At 42.5% G+C, this 15,965-nt stretch overlaps 1 protein-coding gene across 1 annotated transcript in view; it reads left to right on the forward strand.

The window, feature by feature from the left end:
* Positions 1-15,965, forward strand: part of ROR1 (receptor tyrosine kinase like orphan receptor 1) — a 172,908-nt gene that overhangs the window by 109,586 nt on the left and 47,357 nt on the right. The window contains exon 2 of the mRNA XM_052802086.1: positions 7,401-7,472. Coding sequence (XP_052658046.1) covers positions 7,401-7,472 — 72 coding nt within the window. The remainder of the gene's footprint in view (positions 1-7,400; positions 7,473-15,965) is intronic.

The raw sequence follows: 15,965 nt of genomic DNA on the forward strand, positions 1-15,965 counted from the left end.
TTAAAGTATTAGCATATAAAAAAGGTCTCTTAAAAACCTCTTCTTCCAAGAGATGGCTCTGATCCCGTGGAAGAAAACAATTTTTAAGTGATACGACCTTAGCCAAAGACCAAGTTACTAAAAATATTGCAGTCAGCCCTGACTTGGTGCAGGTCATTAGACTACTGCCAAAACATTTAAAGGTATTTTAAGAGTTTGCAGATATTCAGTACGTAGCAATCACGTAATTTTTTTGATATTGCCTATTGATATTCCAGAACAAATCTTAAGAACGATGTGTTTGAGAATAAGCTTTAATCTCCCCAGTAGGCCTTTTGGGGTGGGTATTACTGGTATCCTGTAAGTACAGGAAACCCCAGTGGCTGCCCACCTTTGAGCCAAAAGCTTTCCTGCTGTATCCTTATCAAAGAGGGCAGATCTGCAAGAAAAGGTAAGGCAGAGGTGTCAGGTGCATGCAGCGCTCTTGGCTTCCTGCCCTGTAATCACAAATAGGGCAGCGTGATTCTTTCTGATGATGCATCATAAATGGGCTAATCCTTCAATTTATCTCCAGCCCTTGGGAGCTTGAGGCATTTAGAAAGACTCCCAGGTAGAGAGGTTGTTCATTGTGTATGTGCTGATGAAAGTGCCACTAGCAGTGATGAGGTGCTCTGATAGATGGAATAGGCTGTGGTATAAATGAAGTTCCTAACAATTTCCAGTCGTGCACTAAATTAAATCATCCTGCTGCATGTCTCACTTTTGAAGCTGAAAATTAATGTGTTGTATATCTGAAATCCACAGAGCTCAGATTGTTCATTGGTGTTGAAAATTTCCCTATCTAATGCCAATTATTAACCTACCCCAGGCTATTAATAATGATACAGTACACATAAATCACAGATAGATATGCTTGAAAGTTTTACATTCTAAGAATGTGAACAAAATTAACCATTTGAAAGTTATTAGTCTCATGCAGTATCATCTCTGCCCCTACGTGCACGGAGCGGCCTGAAATGCTCCAGCGGGTCCTTTGCCAGCAGAAAGTGTGGTTTCTGACACAGCGGTGGCAGCAGTTGTGAACTCTGCAGGAATCATCTGGTAAACTATCTCTCAGATCTGCCTACGCGAGGTTTTGGCAGAACAAGCTTTGCATTTGCTTTTTCAGCCATAGAGTAACCAGGTGGAGTAAAGCTAGCTAGTTAACGTTACACATTTGAAGGAGACATGCCATCATGCAGCATTTCATCTTGCCTACCAGATAGATCTTAAGTTAAGGTCTGTTCTCCGGTAGTTTTTATTGCATATAATTTGCACGCTCTTCTCTTTCAAAGTATTTAAAATAGCAGTACAAAGGCCAGCAGCTTCGCCTGAACAATGGAAGGTTGAGTCTTTTTGCAGGAGTATATTTTTAACATGGACTGTTTGCTGTAGACCATATGTACTGTATCTTTTACACATCATTGTGTACTGAAATTGCTACATCCATAATGAATCAATGGTATTGTGTACTATTAAAGGCAGTGTCTTCCCCTTGAGAGACACCTGCTTTACTTGAAGAGCAGAAATGCTCTCAACAATTTCCTATCTTCATGCAGTTTTGCCTCATTCAGCTGATTGAAGTATTTATGACTCCTACCTCCTTTTGAAACACAAGAATTGTATGATGCAGACATGTCTTCTGACATGCAGAGGTACTGATGTCATGAAAATCCTTTCATACATTAAAGACATAAGCAAAATTTGAGGTATATGTTATGGAAATTTCAGGATGGTGCCAATTTTTAAACAGACAAGAAAATTAGTAAATAATAGGTCGTATCCATTACAGTCTGCAGAAAGTATGTCTAGATTTCCTTCAGCACCTCCAGGGTGGGCTGTGGATAGGCTGGTAACTGGCTGATTGCAAAACGTAGTATCTTGGGAGATCAGATGAAAATGTGTGGGGAACTTACAAAGGATCAGTGAAACAGAAAATGCAAAAGGCAAAAAAGGAAGATGAGGGAGATACAAGTAAGAAGAAAAACAGCCGTGAGGCATATCTGTGGGAAGATCCTGGAAGAGATCAGTCAGGTAGGAACTAGACAGAGAGAAAGATGAAGCGTCGGTCTGGAATGTGCAGAAAAGCAAAAAAAAAAAGAACACTTAGTATAATTAGGTTTTGCTGTAAGTCTATATAACTTTATCTATGATTCCTGTTTTCCTAATGTTATATCCAAGGAGTATATCTGAAGAGCCTATTTTCTGAAGATTTTTATTCACCTCTTTAAGGGGCGTTGATGTTTCTGGTAGATCTGCTGATATAAAATGTTTGTCGGTGATTTGGTGAAAATACTTGTGCCCAAATCTTCTGTTAAGTTATCCTGTCTTGACCCTCCTGACAGCGTGGGATAGCTCCCCGTTTGTGTCTGTAGTAATGTCTTGCCCAATCTTGTTTTTAGTGTCTCGTGAAAAATTGGGGTTTTATCACTTCCTTAGGCAAATTCCTTCATAGGATAACAAATCTCACTTGGGGTAGGCTTTCTATGCAGCTTCAGAAAGAGATTCACAAATGGAAAATTTCTTTTTTTATTTAGTTAAAACATTCATTTTATATAGTTTATCTAATTACTCACACTTCTAACTCCTTGCTTACTCTAAATACCTTCTTGCTGGTTTTGCTATTTTGGGTATTTTACAGTGAGATCTGAATTGCATACATTGCAGTCGCATTCATATTTGTATCAGAAAAAATTATGTACTCCCTATTATATATTTAATTATATAATGAGGGTATATAATTAGGGTATAGAATGACCCACTGGTGTGATATAAAGTAAGACACAGGATGCCCATTAAGAAGACACTTCGAATTTTTTGTTGCGTGTTTTAACTAGACATATCTTCTACCTTAAAAAGATGTGTTCCTGCAAGACCTGGGATTTTCATCTCTGCACCTGAGAAGAAAGCCTGTCCCAGGCAACACTTCTACTGGATGTGTACATTCCTACGCTTAGCAGCCATACAGACCTTATGCATTGCTTGTAGGGCCTTGCAAGCAGAATATCCGCATTCTTAGACTTATTTTGTTCTCTGCTTTGTTTCTATATAGTAGATTTGTTCCCCATTAAAATCGTCAATCATTTCTGGGTTTGGTGTCGTCTTAGTTATCTCCCTTCTTCCTGTTTTGACTTATATTCTCTTTACTTTGCGTTACAAATGCATCACACAGAGATATTAATTAGCCTGGGCACGGGGCCTGGATCTTCTCCTTTTCAGTTCTGTGGCCCGGGGATGAGGCTGCCCCATCGTTTTGATGGTCTGTACCCATGACAGTACAAACACTGGAGCACTAAGTAATGGTTGCTTCTGGTGAGAAAATGAGACAGTAGTGTGGGCCTGTGATAAGAACTAGCTCTGTAGTTTTTCTTCAGAGGCAGATTTTTGTAAACCTTATTGAAGTTTATTTAATCACAAAGGCTTTAAAAGGACTGACTTGTGTGAAATTCACTCTTCACTTATGCAACTTAGTAATAAAATCAGATATTAGCCAACTTCTCTGTGGGGAGTGTATTTTAATACACTTTACTTGGCTTTTCACGGGGGTTATAATTGACTGTTGTGATTTCTCATTAACTTAAGACCAATATTTCTTCATAGTGATAGAGATTTGAACAGATACTTATCTTTCCAGTATTAAGGATAAGATTCGTCATTCTTCTGGAATGATTTCATCTATAAATAAAATCTTAACGGGATAATGGTTCTCTCTGCTGATCACATTTCTCATGTTGACTTTTTTTCAAAACAAATCTTATTGTTCACATAGTCAAAGCGGGGCATAAGAGGGCATTTTTAACAATTAAGGATTAATTTTTAAACGCCTTATTTAAAATCGAATCGCAATATTAAGCAGATTTTTTTTCTTCTTTTTAATGGTGACAGCAAGTGGACAAGCCTATTCCAGTGCCCCAAATGCAAGTTGCTGTGTGTAAATCCCATATATGGGATTTACAGGATGAAGGGAGCAATTGGTTAGTGGGAGTTTAAAGGTCATTGACGAGCGGAGTGAAGGATGCTGAGCGCTGCTCCCTGGTCTCCTCCAGGTCGTGGGTGGAATAGCTGTAGGTGTCTTGCATTCCGTGTGACCTTCTTGGTGCGCCAGCTCTTTGACCCACTAGCACATGGTGGGTCTCAAAAGGGAAAAAAGTCCAACTCATTCCCAGTCTGTTTTTTTTAGACGCGTTTTCCTCCTGGAGGCACAGTTACTGAGCGAGGCAGATCAGGCAGGAGCAGGAGGTTCCAGGGGAGGAACGAGTTTGCTCAGAAGAGGCTTTGATCCTTCTCCCATCCATGACTCATCTCTCTCCATGGGCTGGCTCACCTTCCGACAGAGCGCACTTCATATTTGGCCTGAAGGTTGTAACATAGTTTTTCCAAGGAGAGGTATCACTGCTCTCGCTTTCATGCACAGCAATCCTAAGTCATCACAGTTAGAAATTATATTCATGCATGACTCGTGGACTTCTTTTCCGGGATGTTTTTGTTTTCTGCATTAACTTTGATTCGGTGGTATGTTCCCATGCTGTGTAGCTGCTCTGCATGTTCCTTTCAATCAAATAAAATGTTTACTAAGGGCATAGTAATGCTTTGCTCTTAAATTGGAGCTTTAATTCAGGAATATCAGAAAACTACCAGTTACCAGCCTGGAGAACTATCTCACAATAGTAAAGTTTGGTCTTCTAATGTGGTTTCTTCTGTAGATCAGATGATGGGTGTCTGCTCTGTGAGATTCACAGTCATGTTTTCAAAGCCTGTTTAAGAAAACATTAATAGGAACACTCTGGAGTTTTAAATAGCAAAATACTGTATTTGGTCATAGTATTGTTAGTACTTTTTCTTTCATTTTGGTTAATGTGTGTTAGCTGATTGCAGAATATGGTTTATTTGTGGGCTGTTAATACTAGAATATTTCCAGGTGAACAAAAGTAATATTACCTACAGAAATATATTGCCAAGTGCAAAACTTGAATGTGTGAGCAGTGTGAATGACATAACCCATTGCTCGTGGGTTTGAGCAGTGCCCTGTGGACATAAGAGATGAACCTGTTTGGTCTCAACAGGAGGTGTGAGAGGCAATGGCACCTCAGATCCCTGTCTTGGAGGGGTTTTATCATAGGCTTACAGGAGCTGCCCCATTTTTGGGGTAGGAGGGATGGAAGGGCAAGGGAAGGTGTAGGAGATCGAGCATCCCATTCTCCGGTACCAGCCCGGCACCGATCGGATCCTGGTCTGCATTTGGCCCACCAGTTATTTGTCACCTACCCCACATCTCCACTTTAGCCTCAGAGCCTCAGTCGGCCACGGTGTCCTGCTGCCTGGATAGTCATGGTCACCATGAAGGTGATATTAGCACTGGATCCGTTCTGTTTTCCTTAAACCCTGCAGGTCTTTCAGCCACGTGGTCCCTAACATTTGGGTTAGGTAAGAAGCTCAACTGTTAAAAAGTAAAGAACAAGGAGGGATGGACCCAGTGGGCCAAAATCTCAGCTTGTGTAAAGAGGTGTCACTGCTGACTTCAGAGCGGTGCCATTTTACATGGGCTCAGGATCTGCCCCCATCAGTGGGTTTCTGCCCTGCGTATCTGCACAGGCCAGGGGCCATGTTTGTAGGTGAGTTATAATGCCTTCAAATTCGGTGTTTACACTGGAAATACTTGACAGAGTCTTAAATAAGCAGTGCTACCAGGTGGGCTTTTAAGAAAGGCGATATTTATAAAAAGTGTAGTGCCTGTATCTGAACTTAACGGCTTCATGCATTTGTATGACTTTGTGTTTACAATTTTCTTGTGTTTTTTTAATGAAATAGAATATTTGCCAACTGGTCAAATAAACGCAGAACATCTTTGCATATCCTTGCACTGCCACAGTTTTATGAGTGAAATTGCTTTGTAGTTAAAAGCTGTCTGGGAACAAGCTAAAGGGATGGCGTCAAAATATAAACAATACACTTAAAAATATTCCTGTTCTCATCTGGGGTCCTGCTGATGCTCACCATCCTGACTCTGCCCTCGCTGGGCACCTGTGGGACCAAGTGAGATCACCCGGCACTGCCAGGGTGCAGAATCGGGCTGCAGGGTGTTAATTTGTAGTGAGTCTTTTCAGCATCTCACTCAGATCGGGAGCTGACACATTGAGCACTGCTTGTTTTCATTTCAAGTTCACTCTCCGCTCCCACGTTCAGTGCCGTAGCACTCCTGTCCAGCATCGCTTTCCTCCTTGTCGAGGTCAGGTTTCCCGGGGCTGGGTGGACACAGGGAATTAGGAGGTACACTGCTTTTTTGTGCCATATAATGTGTGTGCACACCCCTTCTTCCCACTATCACTCACTGAAGTTCGTATATATGTGTATTAATCCCTGGGGGTCGACTCTGAGAGATGATGCTCCGAAATCAGTCCTTCCCAGATGCCTGAAGGGCCTCATAAGGCGCACGTGGGTCAGCTGTTACAAGGGGACGGTAATTCCCCCCACACTGCGTGATGATGGGTTTACGCTGCTGAACGTGGTTTTGCAAAGACCCTCAGGGAGCCCAACAAACATCTTGTCATGGATACTGTACCTGGCCACCACAGCCTGTTGGGATGTGGCAAGCGCTACGGCAGCAGTTACACACCAGAGTCCTCATACGGGTGTTTGATGAAATCGTCGACGTGCAGATCGGGGAGGTGCTTTACCACGACCTATAGCTGAGGCTGGAAGTATGCTGGTAGTTCCCTTAACACCATCCTCCGTACAACTTACTGTTTGCATGTTAAAAACAAGGTAAAAATATAAGTGAAGACTAATGTCACCATTTAGCTTTTTCTTGAAAAGGAAAAAAGTATCATAGCAATGAGAAAATGCTACTGACATTCACATCAGTCTTTCCAGCCTGTGTTTACAAGAGTCGTAGGAGGATTTTTCATACAAGTAGCCCTATTAACTTCAGTGCATAAACTGTGTCTCTTGTGCACACGGGTTTGCAGGATTAAAATCACTCGTAAATGTTAATAGATAACATGTTCAGCAACCTCATAGCATTTGTGTTTTTCTTAGCTGTAACACTGCAGAGCCATTCTACCTCTATAAAACTAGTGGAGAGATTTTAAGGTGGGCCAAATACATCTCAAGGATTGGTTGGTTAATTAACACAAGGCCTCACAGTGACAGCATTGCAAAACAAACTCCAGCGCTGGCCCTGTGCCTTTTTCCACTTCGCTGGTTCTGCTACCCATATGTCTCAGCCTGCCAACACAGAGCATCGAGTGCATTTTAATAGCTGCTGTTCTTCAAATAATTTTATTACTGTGACAGCGGCTTTATAAATGCCTTATACTCTTCTGATCATACAGAATCAATATATTAACAGCATCTTTCTTTTTTTTTCTGTTTTTCCCGTCCAGGAGCAAATACATCAGTTGTTGCTGATTTCATGCCTACGTCATCATGGAACATCTCAAGTGAATTAGATAAAGGTAAGTGGACAGAAAAAAAATAGAAGGATGTGAAATCAGATTTAAATATCTCAATTCTTCTTCTTCTTGACTTGGCCAAATCAGGAAGCAAAGGGGCGAGGGGGCATTTAAGATAAACCTCGTTTGCCTTGTGATCATTTGACATTTAATTATGTGTGGTTCTGTGATTGCTGGAGAAAGCTGTGTTCGTTTCTTGTACCAGTAAAATGTTCCATGTGGTAAAAATATTTCAAGATGTGAGTTCTGTTGGTTTATGAACTGCTTGACATTTTGTCTGGTGGATCTTAGGATTTGAACTCAAAATTAACAAGCGTCAGGCACTCAGTTTGCCTCGATGTGTTTTATTATGAAATTTTGAGGCTTTAAATTAGTAGAGGGGGAAAATACATTTGCAGGCGGTAATTATGTGTGATTTGGAGCGCTCTGAAGGGTATATATTGTAAAAGAAGGGATGTATTTCTCATTCCCCTTCATTTTGTAAATTATGCACCACCAATTATTTAAGCCAAATTGTTTAGCTTCCTCTAGCCCTTATTGCAAGGCAGTGGCCTGCAGGTCCTGAGTCAATCTGGTCTTTGAAATGCTTCTAACGTAATGTTAATAGTGGAGGATGCTGTTAGCCACGCTAACTGTGCAATTTGTCAACCGTTCTTTTCATTTGCTTATAACTTTGCCAACCATAAACTATTTAGACTGAAATTTCCCATAGTGGAGTTCTGCCACAGATGGTTTTTCCAAATGTTTTTGTCTGTATTTTGTTAATGTTTTTTATGAACATGTGTTCATAATGTTTTATGTTTATGCATAAATATGTTTTCTGTGCTTAAGTATGAAGAGAATATGTAGTTCTGAGTACTTTAAGGCAAGGTTGACTCTTTCACATCTGCCTTCCCACCAGGGAAGGAGCAGGACTTTCTGGTGATGCAGGACACATTGGAGAAGACGAAAGTCAAAGAGCTTGTGCTTGCTGGTGGGAAAGGGAGAAAAGCATGTAGTCATCAAGCAGAGAATTCCCAGTTCACAGCAAATTGCTGAAAGAAGGTGTTGACAGAAGGGATGTCTTATCCCACTGCAGTGATGCATCCAGGTGCCCGTGGCAGGTCTGCAGGTCTGGGCTGTGCTGCAGGAACGTCCCGAAACTGCAGAGAAGTGAGGACAGTGGTTCCCCCAGACAGGATGCCTGCATGTTTATTTACTTGTTTGGCAGCTTTGTTTGGTTTTTCAAGAAGTAAGAAATAAATATGTGGCCTAGAAAAACCAAGTTAAGGCCACAAAGCTAAACGCTCAAGAATTAGGAAATGCCAGAGAGAAGGCAATCGGACAGTCTTCATTCAGGCCTCTTACAATATCCTTGGCAAGCAGCCTTTACTAACCTACAGGGTAGATTTTTCTCTAGGAACCCAACCCATGATCACAGGAGAAGACAGGGTCACACTTTGTTGAGGTTGTGGAAATATTTTTTGCAAACGATCATCAGTGATATATTCTTTGTTCTCTCCACTGTGACCCCAAGGGTTCAACTGATAAAGTGCCCATACGTTGCTATATATTGCACTGAAAGCTATGTACCTCCAACCAAAACATAGATAGAGGGGAAGGTACACAAGAGATATTGAAGATAATGTAATTTTACAGTAAATTGTATCTGATCTGTGCTGAAAAATAGCCCCCAATAGCTTCTTTTTGTTATTCTTAATGGGAGGTTTTGTGTAGACTGGTTTCTTATGATCAGGGTGATTTTTAACCCATATTTTGGTTAAGCTTTCTCTCAGCTGGTAGTTCAAATGCTCCTTTTTTTCAGTAGCATGTGCCCCAGGTGGGCACTCTCCAAAACCTTGGTTTGACTGATGTAGCTAGGAAACAGAGAAAGGTGCCTGGTGGCAGCACGGACTGCCTGCCTCCTTTGTCATGTGTTTTCTTCGAAACACTCTCCATGCCGGGTTGTATCAGCCAGGGTGGGACATCCAAACCCGGTGTGCTGGCTCTGTCGGAAAGCAGCAGCTCCAGAGCTGGCAGAGGTAAAACTTGGGGCGACTGCCACTGTCCTGGACGTTGAGCCATCTTGTTGCTGGAAGCAAAGCTTACACTTTCTGTGCCAGCACCCAGCCTGGCCTCTATGTTAGTAATTAAACCATTTTCCGCGTTACTTCCATGGCACCTGCTCCTGAGCTATATTGTCAGAAACAGGTAAAATGAAGTTACAGGCTTCTAATCCACCTGGAATGTGGCAATTACCACTCGTTGGGCTGAATCCTGCATTCCTGGGGGATTACCGGCCCCTTTGCTCGAGCTGATTAGCATTTAGACTGCTGTAAGCTTACACACCTAAACACGGATTTACATATGTGATTAAAATGCATTTGCTGCCTAAAAAGCTTAGTCAGAGGGGCGGATTCTCCCAGTGTGCCCACAAGCAAAGTAAAGTGCACATGTTTTGTCTTGTCTGAGAGAAGCAGGGTCTTTAATGTGGGAGCTGCTGGTTCTACTAAAAGTCTTTGAAACTCTCGCTTGTATAAAGCCAAATACGCTGCAGCGATGCTGACTTGGTGAGTTGAAACCTCAGAGGAGAAAATTAAGCATGCACTTAGTTTCCATTTCTTTTGCAAACAAGCATCTCAAGAAATCAACATCCACTTGTCTTTGCTGCAGTCAGTCATGAGGTCACGCAGGCGTCCCAGTAAACTCATTTTAAAGCCTATTAAGTTCACCACATGAAAGTGGTTTCTAGCCAAATTTCCCAATTAAATGGCTGTCTGCATTAAGTGGCTCTAACTCTACCTGCTGCCTTTTGGAAATGAGCATGTCTTCCTCAAATACGTCTCCTGTGTTTGGAAAGGAGGAATAGCTTGTAGTCTTGCTAAACAATATTCTGCATTTTAAAGTAATTACTTAATATGGTGCTTTCCCTAGCTCGTTGAGTTCTGCAGTGATTATCTTACAACTGAGCCCTATTCAGGTTTCAATTTCTATTAAATAAGCTAAATCGACAGCATTAAACAGTTGCCTGTTTATTCTTTTTAACAGGAAATGAATTTAAAAGAGATGCAGCCACCCGTGAAGAGCTGTTGAAAGCAACGATTGATGGGAGGGAGGAGGTGGTTTCTCACCAAAACCTTAAAAAAACAAACAAACTGTGCATAAAAAATAAAAAATAATCACTTTTAAAACAGGGGAAATTTAGCTATGAGCATTTCTCTCCCTTTTCTGACTGGTAAATCATGGCGTGCAGAGGGAGTGCCACAAGGGAAAAAAGAAATGAAAATGTGATCCAATAAATATTTAATTATATAAGGAGAAATAAGTGAACTTCAGGGAAAAAAGGGGGCTCTGGCGGTAGGAAAAGGCCCATCTCCGGGGGTCAGTGGCAGGATGCGAAGCCTTTCATCCCCAAGTTGCTAGCTGAGATTTCCCTCGGGCTGGGGGAGCCCGCAGCTGCCCAGCGGGTGGGAGATGTCCAGCGGGGACCATAGCTCATCGCTTCGCGAGGCTCGGAAAAGTCCCCCTCCGTGTGTGCTCCTGCATGGCCCCGTTGCGCCACGCTTTGTAACCACTCCTGACGCTTGCCACGGCATGGCCGTTCACTTTTGGTGGCTTAAAGCAATTTCCTTATCCAGAAATTGTTTGACATCAGCTGTGGCAATAGGTGATATCTGAGGCAAACCAAAAAGGCCAGATGAAGTGGGGAGTAAGTGGAATTCACGAGGATGCTCTGCCCTGGTGCTGACTTTTAGGGTCCATGCTCTGTTCTTTAATGCGACTCTTTTGGGGGGTGCCAGCAGGTGAGGGAGCAAGACACGCGGCCCCGAGCATTTTTTAATCTTTATTTCTTCTGTTGTTTAAGGCACTCTGGTTTCTCATGTCTCCTGCCTGTGCATTGCCTTCCCTCTCTCCCCTTTCACCAGGGGACAAGCTCCTGCTCCAGCTCTTTGTTTGAGAAAGCTTCCAATTTACCTTGAGCTCTTCTTTTCCCCGATCCTTATTTAAAATGGTGAAGAGCCCTTCATTCAGCTGCTTCTCTTCCATAAAAACGATTGTGGAAGGGTAGGCTTTTCCTTCCGTCTGATGTTGGTTTATTTACAAAGAAATAGATAGGCCTGAACTTGAATGAGAGCCTATTTACATCTGATACAGTAGAGGAATTGTTTGGGAACTCTTCATCCTTAGGCAAAGATAATATCGGAGTCTTTGCCAAGAAAGAGTCGGCTTTGAAATATTATTTTCTTTTAACTGTGAGCAGGATTCAACTTCAGTGGACGTTCACTCTACAGGACTGATAAGAGAACGATGCCGTCACTGCAGCTTTGTGTGATCGCGTCCTCCCGGTCCCCTCACGCCCACCTGCAGCCTCCTCAGGAGCCCGTTTCGTCGTGGCAGCTCCCTGACCATGCACGGGGATGCGTCCTGGCCACGGTTGAGCCAGAGCTGAGGACACTGGTGCTGGGATGCAGCATGTTATCTCATTGCCAGTACCTCCTCTTCCCAGGAGCTCTTCACTTGGTCCTTCAGTTTCCAAAGAAAACCTATTAGTTTGAGTTTTTGCAGATACTGCCTTTTTTCCTTTCCCTTTTCATGGCTTATCTGCTTTGGCAAGCAAATATAAAACATTAGAATGAGTCAGGTCTTGGGAACCTTTTTCATTTCCAGACGTCCATGGTCCCAAGGCCGGGCTTTGAGCTCCCCACTGCTCACAGCCTCTCTGTGTGGCATAGACCTTGCGGTCACTGCAGCAGCACTTGGCAGTCTCGTGGTGCTCCAGGTGTTATATGGAAAGCAAACATTCTGCAGAGAGCTTGGCAGCAAGAGTCAAGATTTACAAAATGCACCCCAAGTCACTCAGCGGTTTAAGGTTAAGCTGGGATTTATCCTTAAGTATTCAAAGGCATATCAATACAAGGATCACCTATAGCAAGCCTGGGAAGGTCTGGGGATCCAGAGGAGAAAATTACTGGGGAAGGCCAAAACAGAGGATGGGAGAACTGCAGTATTTGCTCCACTACCCTGTGCGTGGGACTGCGTGTCATTAACTTCTTGGAGATCCTTGTGTGGGCAGAGCGTCCTCCGGCAGGGTGGGTTGCACGGCAGCTACAGCGCAAGAGGAGGCCACAGAGCACAGAAGGGGCTGCAGGACATCCCGGTGGGTACACACTGCTGATGGACCCTTTGGGTCTGGAGGCTTCCCGAGGGGAGAAGCAAGCCTTGTTGTCCTTATTGATGAATCCAGGCTAAAGTTGTCACCTTGGCAAGTCTTTCCGGGCAGGGAGATGACCTGGCTATGAGTTCTTATAGGGAAAATCTTTCTGATGTCCCAGGGAGAATTCCACTCCTAGGCAAACTACATCTTAAAAAACGTAAACAAAACCAAACGTGGAGAAAACCAAGTGGATTGAGGCCTCCTAACTTCAGCCCCAGTTCTTTAGAGATTTCCAGATTTTCTTTTGAAATCACTGGATGTGAATTTGATACACGTGGTGAAAGGGGAAGAATTACAGCTTTCACATTCATGCACAATTTACCTTTTTATTTTCCCTTATTATCTGGGGGATATTTGGTAAATCAAGCTCCCCTGATGGGGCTCAGGATTCTGATTCTATTTGTGGGGTCCTGTTAGTAGCGAGGCAGTAAATTACTGCTACTTTGTTTGAAAATTTTTTTAGCCACAGTACATTAGCTCCTTTTGTTTGCTTTTCCACTGACAGAGTGTACGTTTTTATTTGAGAATTTGTGTTTCTTGAATGTTTCATTTATAAATAATACAGGGTGTGAAATTTGAAGGTCACAGAACACAACTTGGAAAAGAAACCACCCTGAGTAACGTTGGGCATTCATGGCAAAAATCTTTCACAAAATGCTTCACTTACATTGGATTTTTTTATATAACCTCACTGTGTGCAGCAAATATCTGACCATTATACATAAGGTAACTATATATAATAACCTTTTCCTGGCTCATCCAGCTATCTTTGTTTATTTGAAAGATTGATAGATCAGAGGGTCAAGGGACGTGTTTTATTGTAAGTTTCTGTTCCAAATTTCCTGACATTTTTGTTTTAAAAAAAACCTAGACCTTTAAAAGGCACAGAAAGGGCTAATAAGAACCAGATCCTAAAGTGATGCTATGTCAAAATGTCAAAAATAACAGCTTTTCTTTGACTCTACAGCATTAATCTTAAGGCACATACCTTTCTATACACCCTTCCTTTAATAGCTTGAGTTTTGTACATGGCTCTTTACTGCAGAGCCGCTTCTAAAGTGACAACAAAATCCCTTGATGGTTTTCAGTAGTTGGGTTTATAGCTGGATGTGGACATTTGTTTACCTATTCCAAATCACTTTTTTTGTGATAAAGTTTAGAGGCTTCCTACTTGTGCTATAAAATGGGTTCCTGAGTAAAGAAAAGCTTCATTTCCCTTTGCCAGATTATAGCGTCAAAGCTATCACCAAGACATCTGTCCTTAAACCTGAAAGTTGACTCATAAAAGGAGAGGCAGATGCGAACTTTCAAATGCATATTAAGAATTCACACAGGCATGAAGGGCAGTGAGTTGTCCAGTTCCTATCCAAAAGCAGTGGGATTCAGCTGCTCAGCCCCAGATAATTTTTTGGAAGTCCGCTGGCATCCGTGCTCTGGTTTCCCTTCAAAGCCCTCCCTCCCCTATGGCCCAGGGCAATCTCTAAGCTGCTAATTATTAGAAAGTAGCAATTAATTCTGAGAATCCCAAATACAGAGAATGTCCCACATGGACATCTGAAAAGCCGTAAAGCTTCAGGCAGTGGTCAGCCTGTTTCGGTTCAGTAAATTATCCTTGGGTGGCACTAAACCCTCTACACAGTGTCGGGGAAGAGAAAGCCCAACACACAGCTGCACCGTGTATCCCATATTGAGTCTTGCACATACACATTGCTGAACGAACTCGTTTGAAAATAAGCTGGGCAAGCAAAGGCAGTAGAGTATTTCCTTTTGTCCCAAGACAGTTGACATTGAATATTTCCACTTGATTGCCTGGACTTATTTAACTCTGATATTCTTCATATGGGTTGCCAAATCACGGGCTGAGTGCGGTATCCCTTTCCTCCCACTGTCATTCCTCTACTTTTATTCATTTAAAATAAGTGAAAATCCAGCCGGGAGTCTTCCTTTTGCGCTTTTTAATAACAAGGGTGTGTTGGATCAGACCCGCAGATCGGACCTGCCAGGAGTTGTCTTCTTTTGTGAGTTATGGGCAGATCAAGCAATCAATGGTTAATCCTTTTTCCAACTGAGAAGTATGTGCTCTGTCTACGGCCACACTGCTGTCAGAAATCCTGCTGGTTCCTTCTTTAGCTTAAAACTCAAGTCAATTGATCATACGGAACAACCAGCAAACCCCTCCAGCGTCTTCAGGCTGTGTGGGCTCTGCGTTGTTGACTTTCTCCAAAGAGATCAATTCCATATAGAAAATTTCCAAAGGTCTGAGCTCAATGATGGTACTGATACCTGTGAGTACGGGGCGCGTCCAAGTGTAGCATCAGCCTGGACTAATGTGGATAATCGAAAGCTATGAATGAATGAAAATGCTTCTTTCCAGACTAGTATATTAAATCAGACAGACTGTGTCAGACCCTCTGATGTGCCTGACAGGCTCTTTCCCTTTAGACAAAGGTTATCAACTCTTCAAGTTACCAATCACTAAACGTTTCTGTCTTGCAGTTACTGACTGAGACACTTTTTGCATTTCTTCTTGCCAATGTATGTTATGACAGAGAACTGGTGAGCTGCTAAACCTTTTGGTGCAAAAAGATGAATGCAATAAGCAGTCTGTAAGACTGGTGTCCCAGCTGCCTTACTCCAGCCGGGTCAGGTGGTTGCTTTACGTGCTGCAATGTAGATTTGAACTTTGAAATCCAGAATTAAAATTATTCTCTAGTCCAGCAGCTGGAAATGGTGTCCCCACAGCTGTCGGTTTGCTTGAGAAAAGGTTTGGAGATGTTCCCTTCCAGAGAAGTGTGTTGTTACACATCTATAATGGGAAGTAACTTGGTACACCGGCCTCTCTGTTGCACCTGGATTAAAGCTGTTTTCAGGCTTGCGACAGCTTGAATGGAGACTTTAATTTTAGCTTTTCTTTGAATATTCCGAAAGATCAGAAGGGCATAAAGGAAAGGATAAATGAAACAATTCTTCTCATAAAATGAACATTTCAGGGTCTAATCCTGCATCCCCATCGTGCTTTAAACACCTAGTGAAACCAGAAACACATAGCGCACACAGTGCTTGGGGGGGAAAAAAGGTCTCACTGTGGCCAGCAAAATCCTCCTTCAAGCAAAGAGGGTGTTACTGCTCTAAGATGTGTCTTTGGTAATTTAAGATAGAGTAACCATGTGGTCACAGAGGAGATTAACATTCCTTGGCCAGAAAGGACGAGCTCTTATTTTGAAAGCCACCTGGGTTCCACTTAAAAGTAGTAGAATACTTCAGGATTTATTACGACCGGGCAGACTCCTATTTAACAATGT

The sequence above is a fragment of the Harpia harpyja genome, chromosome 11 (genome assembly GCF_026419915.1).
Source record: "Harpia harpyja isolate bHarHar1 chromosome 11, bHarHar1 primary haplotype, whole genome shotgun sequence".
Lineage (NCBI taxonomy): Eukaryota > Metazoa > Chordata > Aves > Accipitriformes > Accipitridae > Harpia > Harpia harpyja.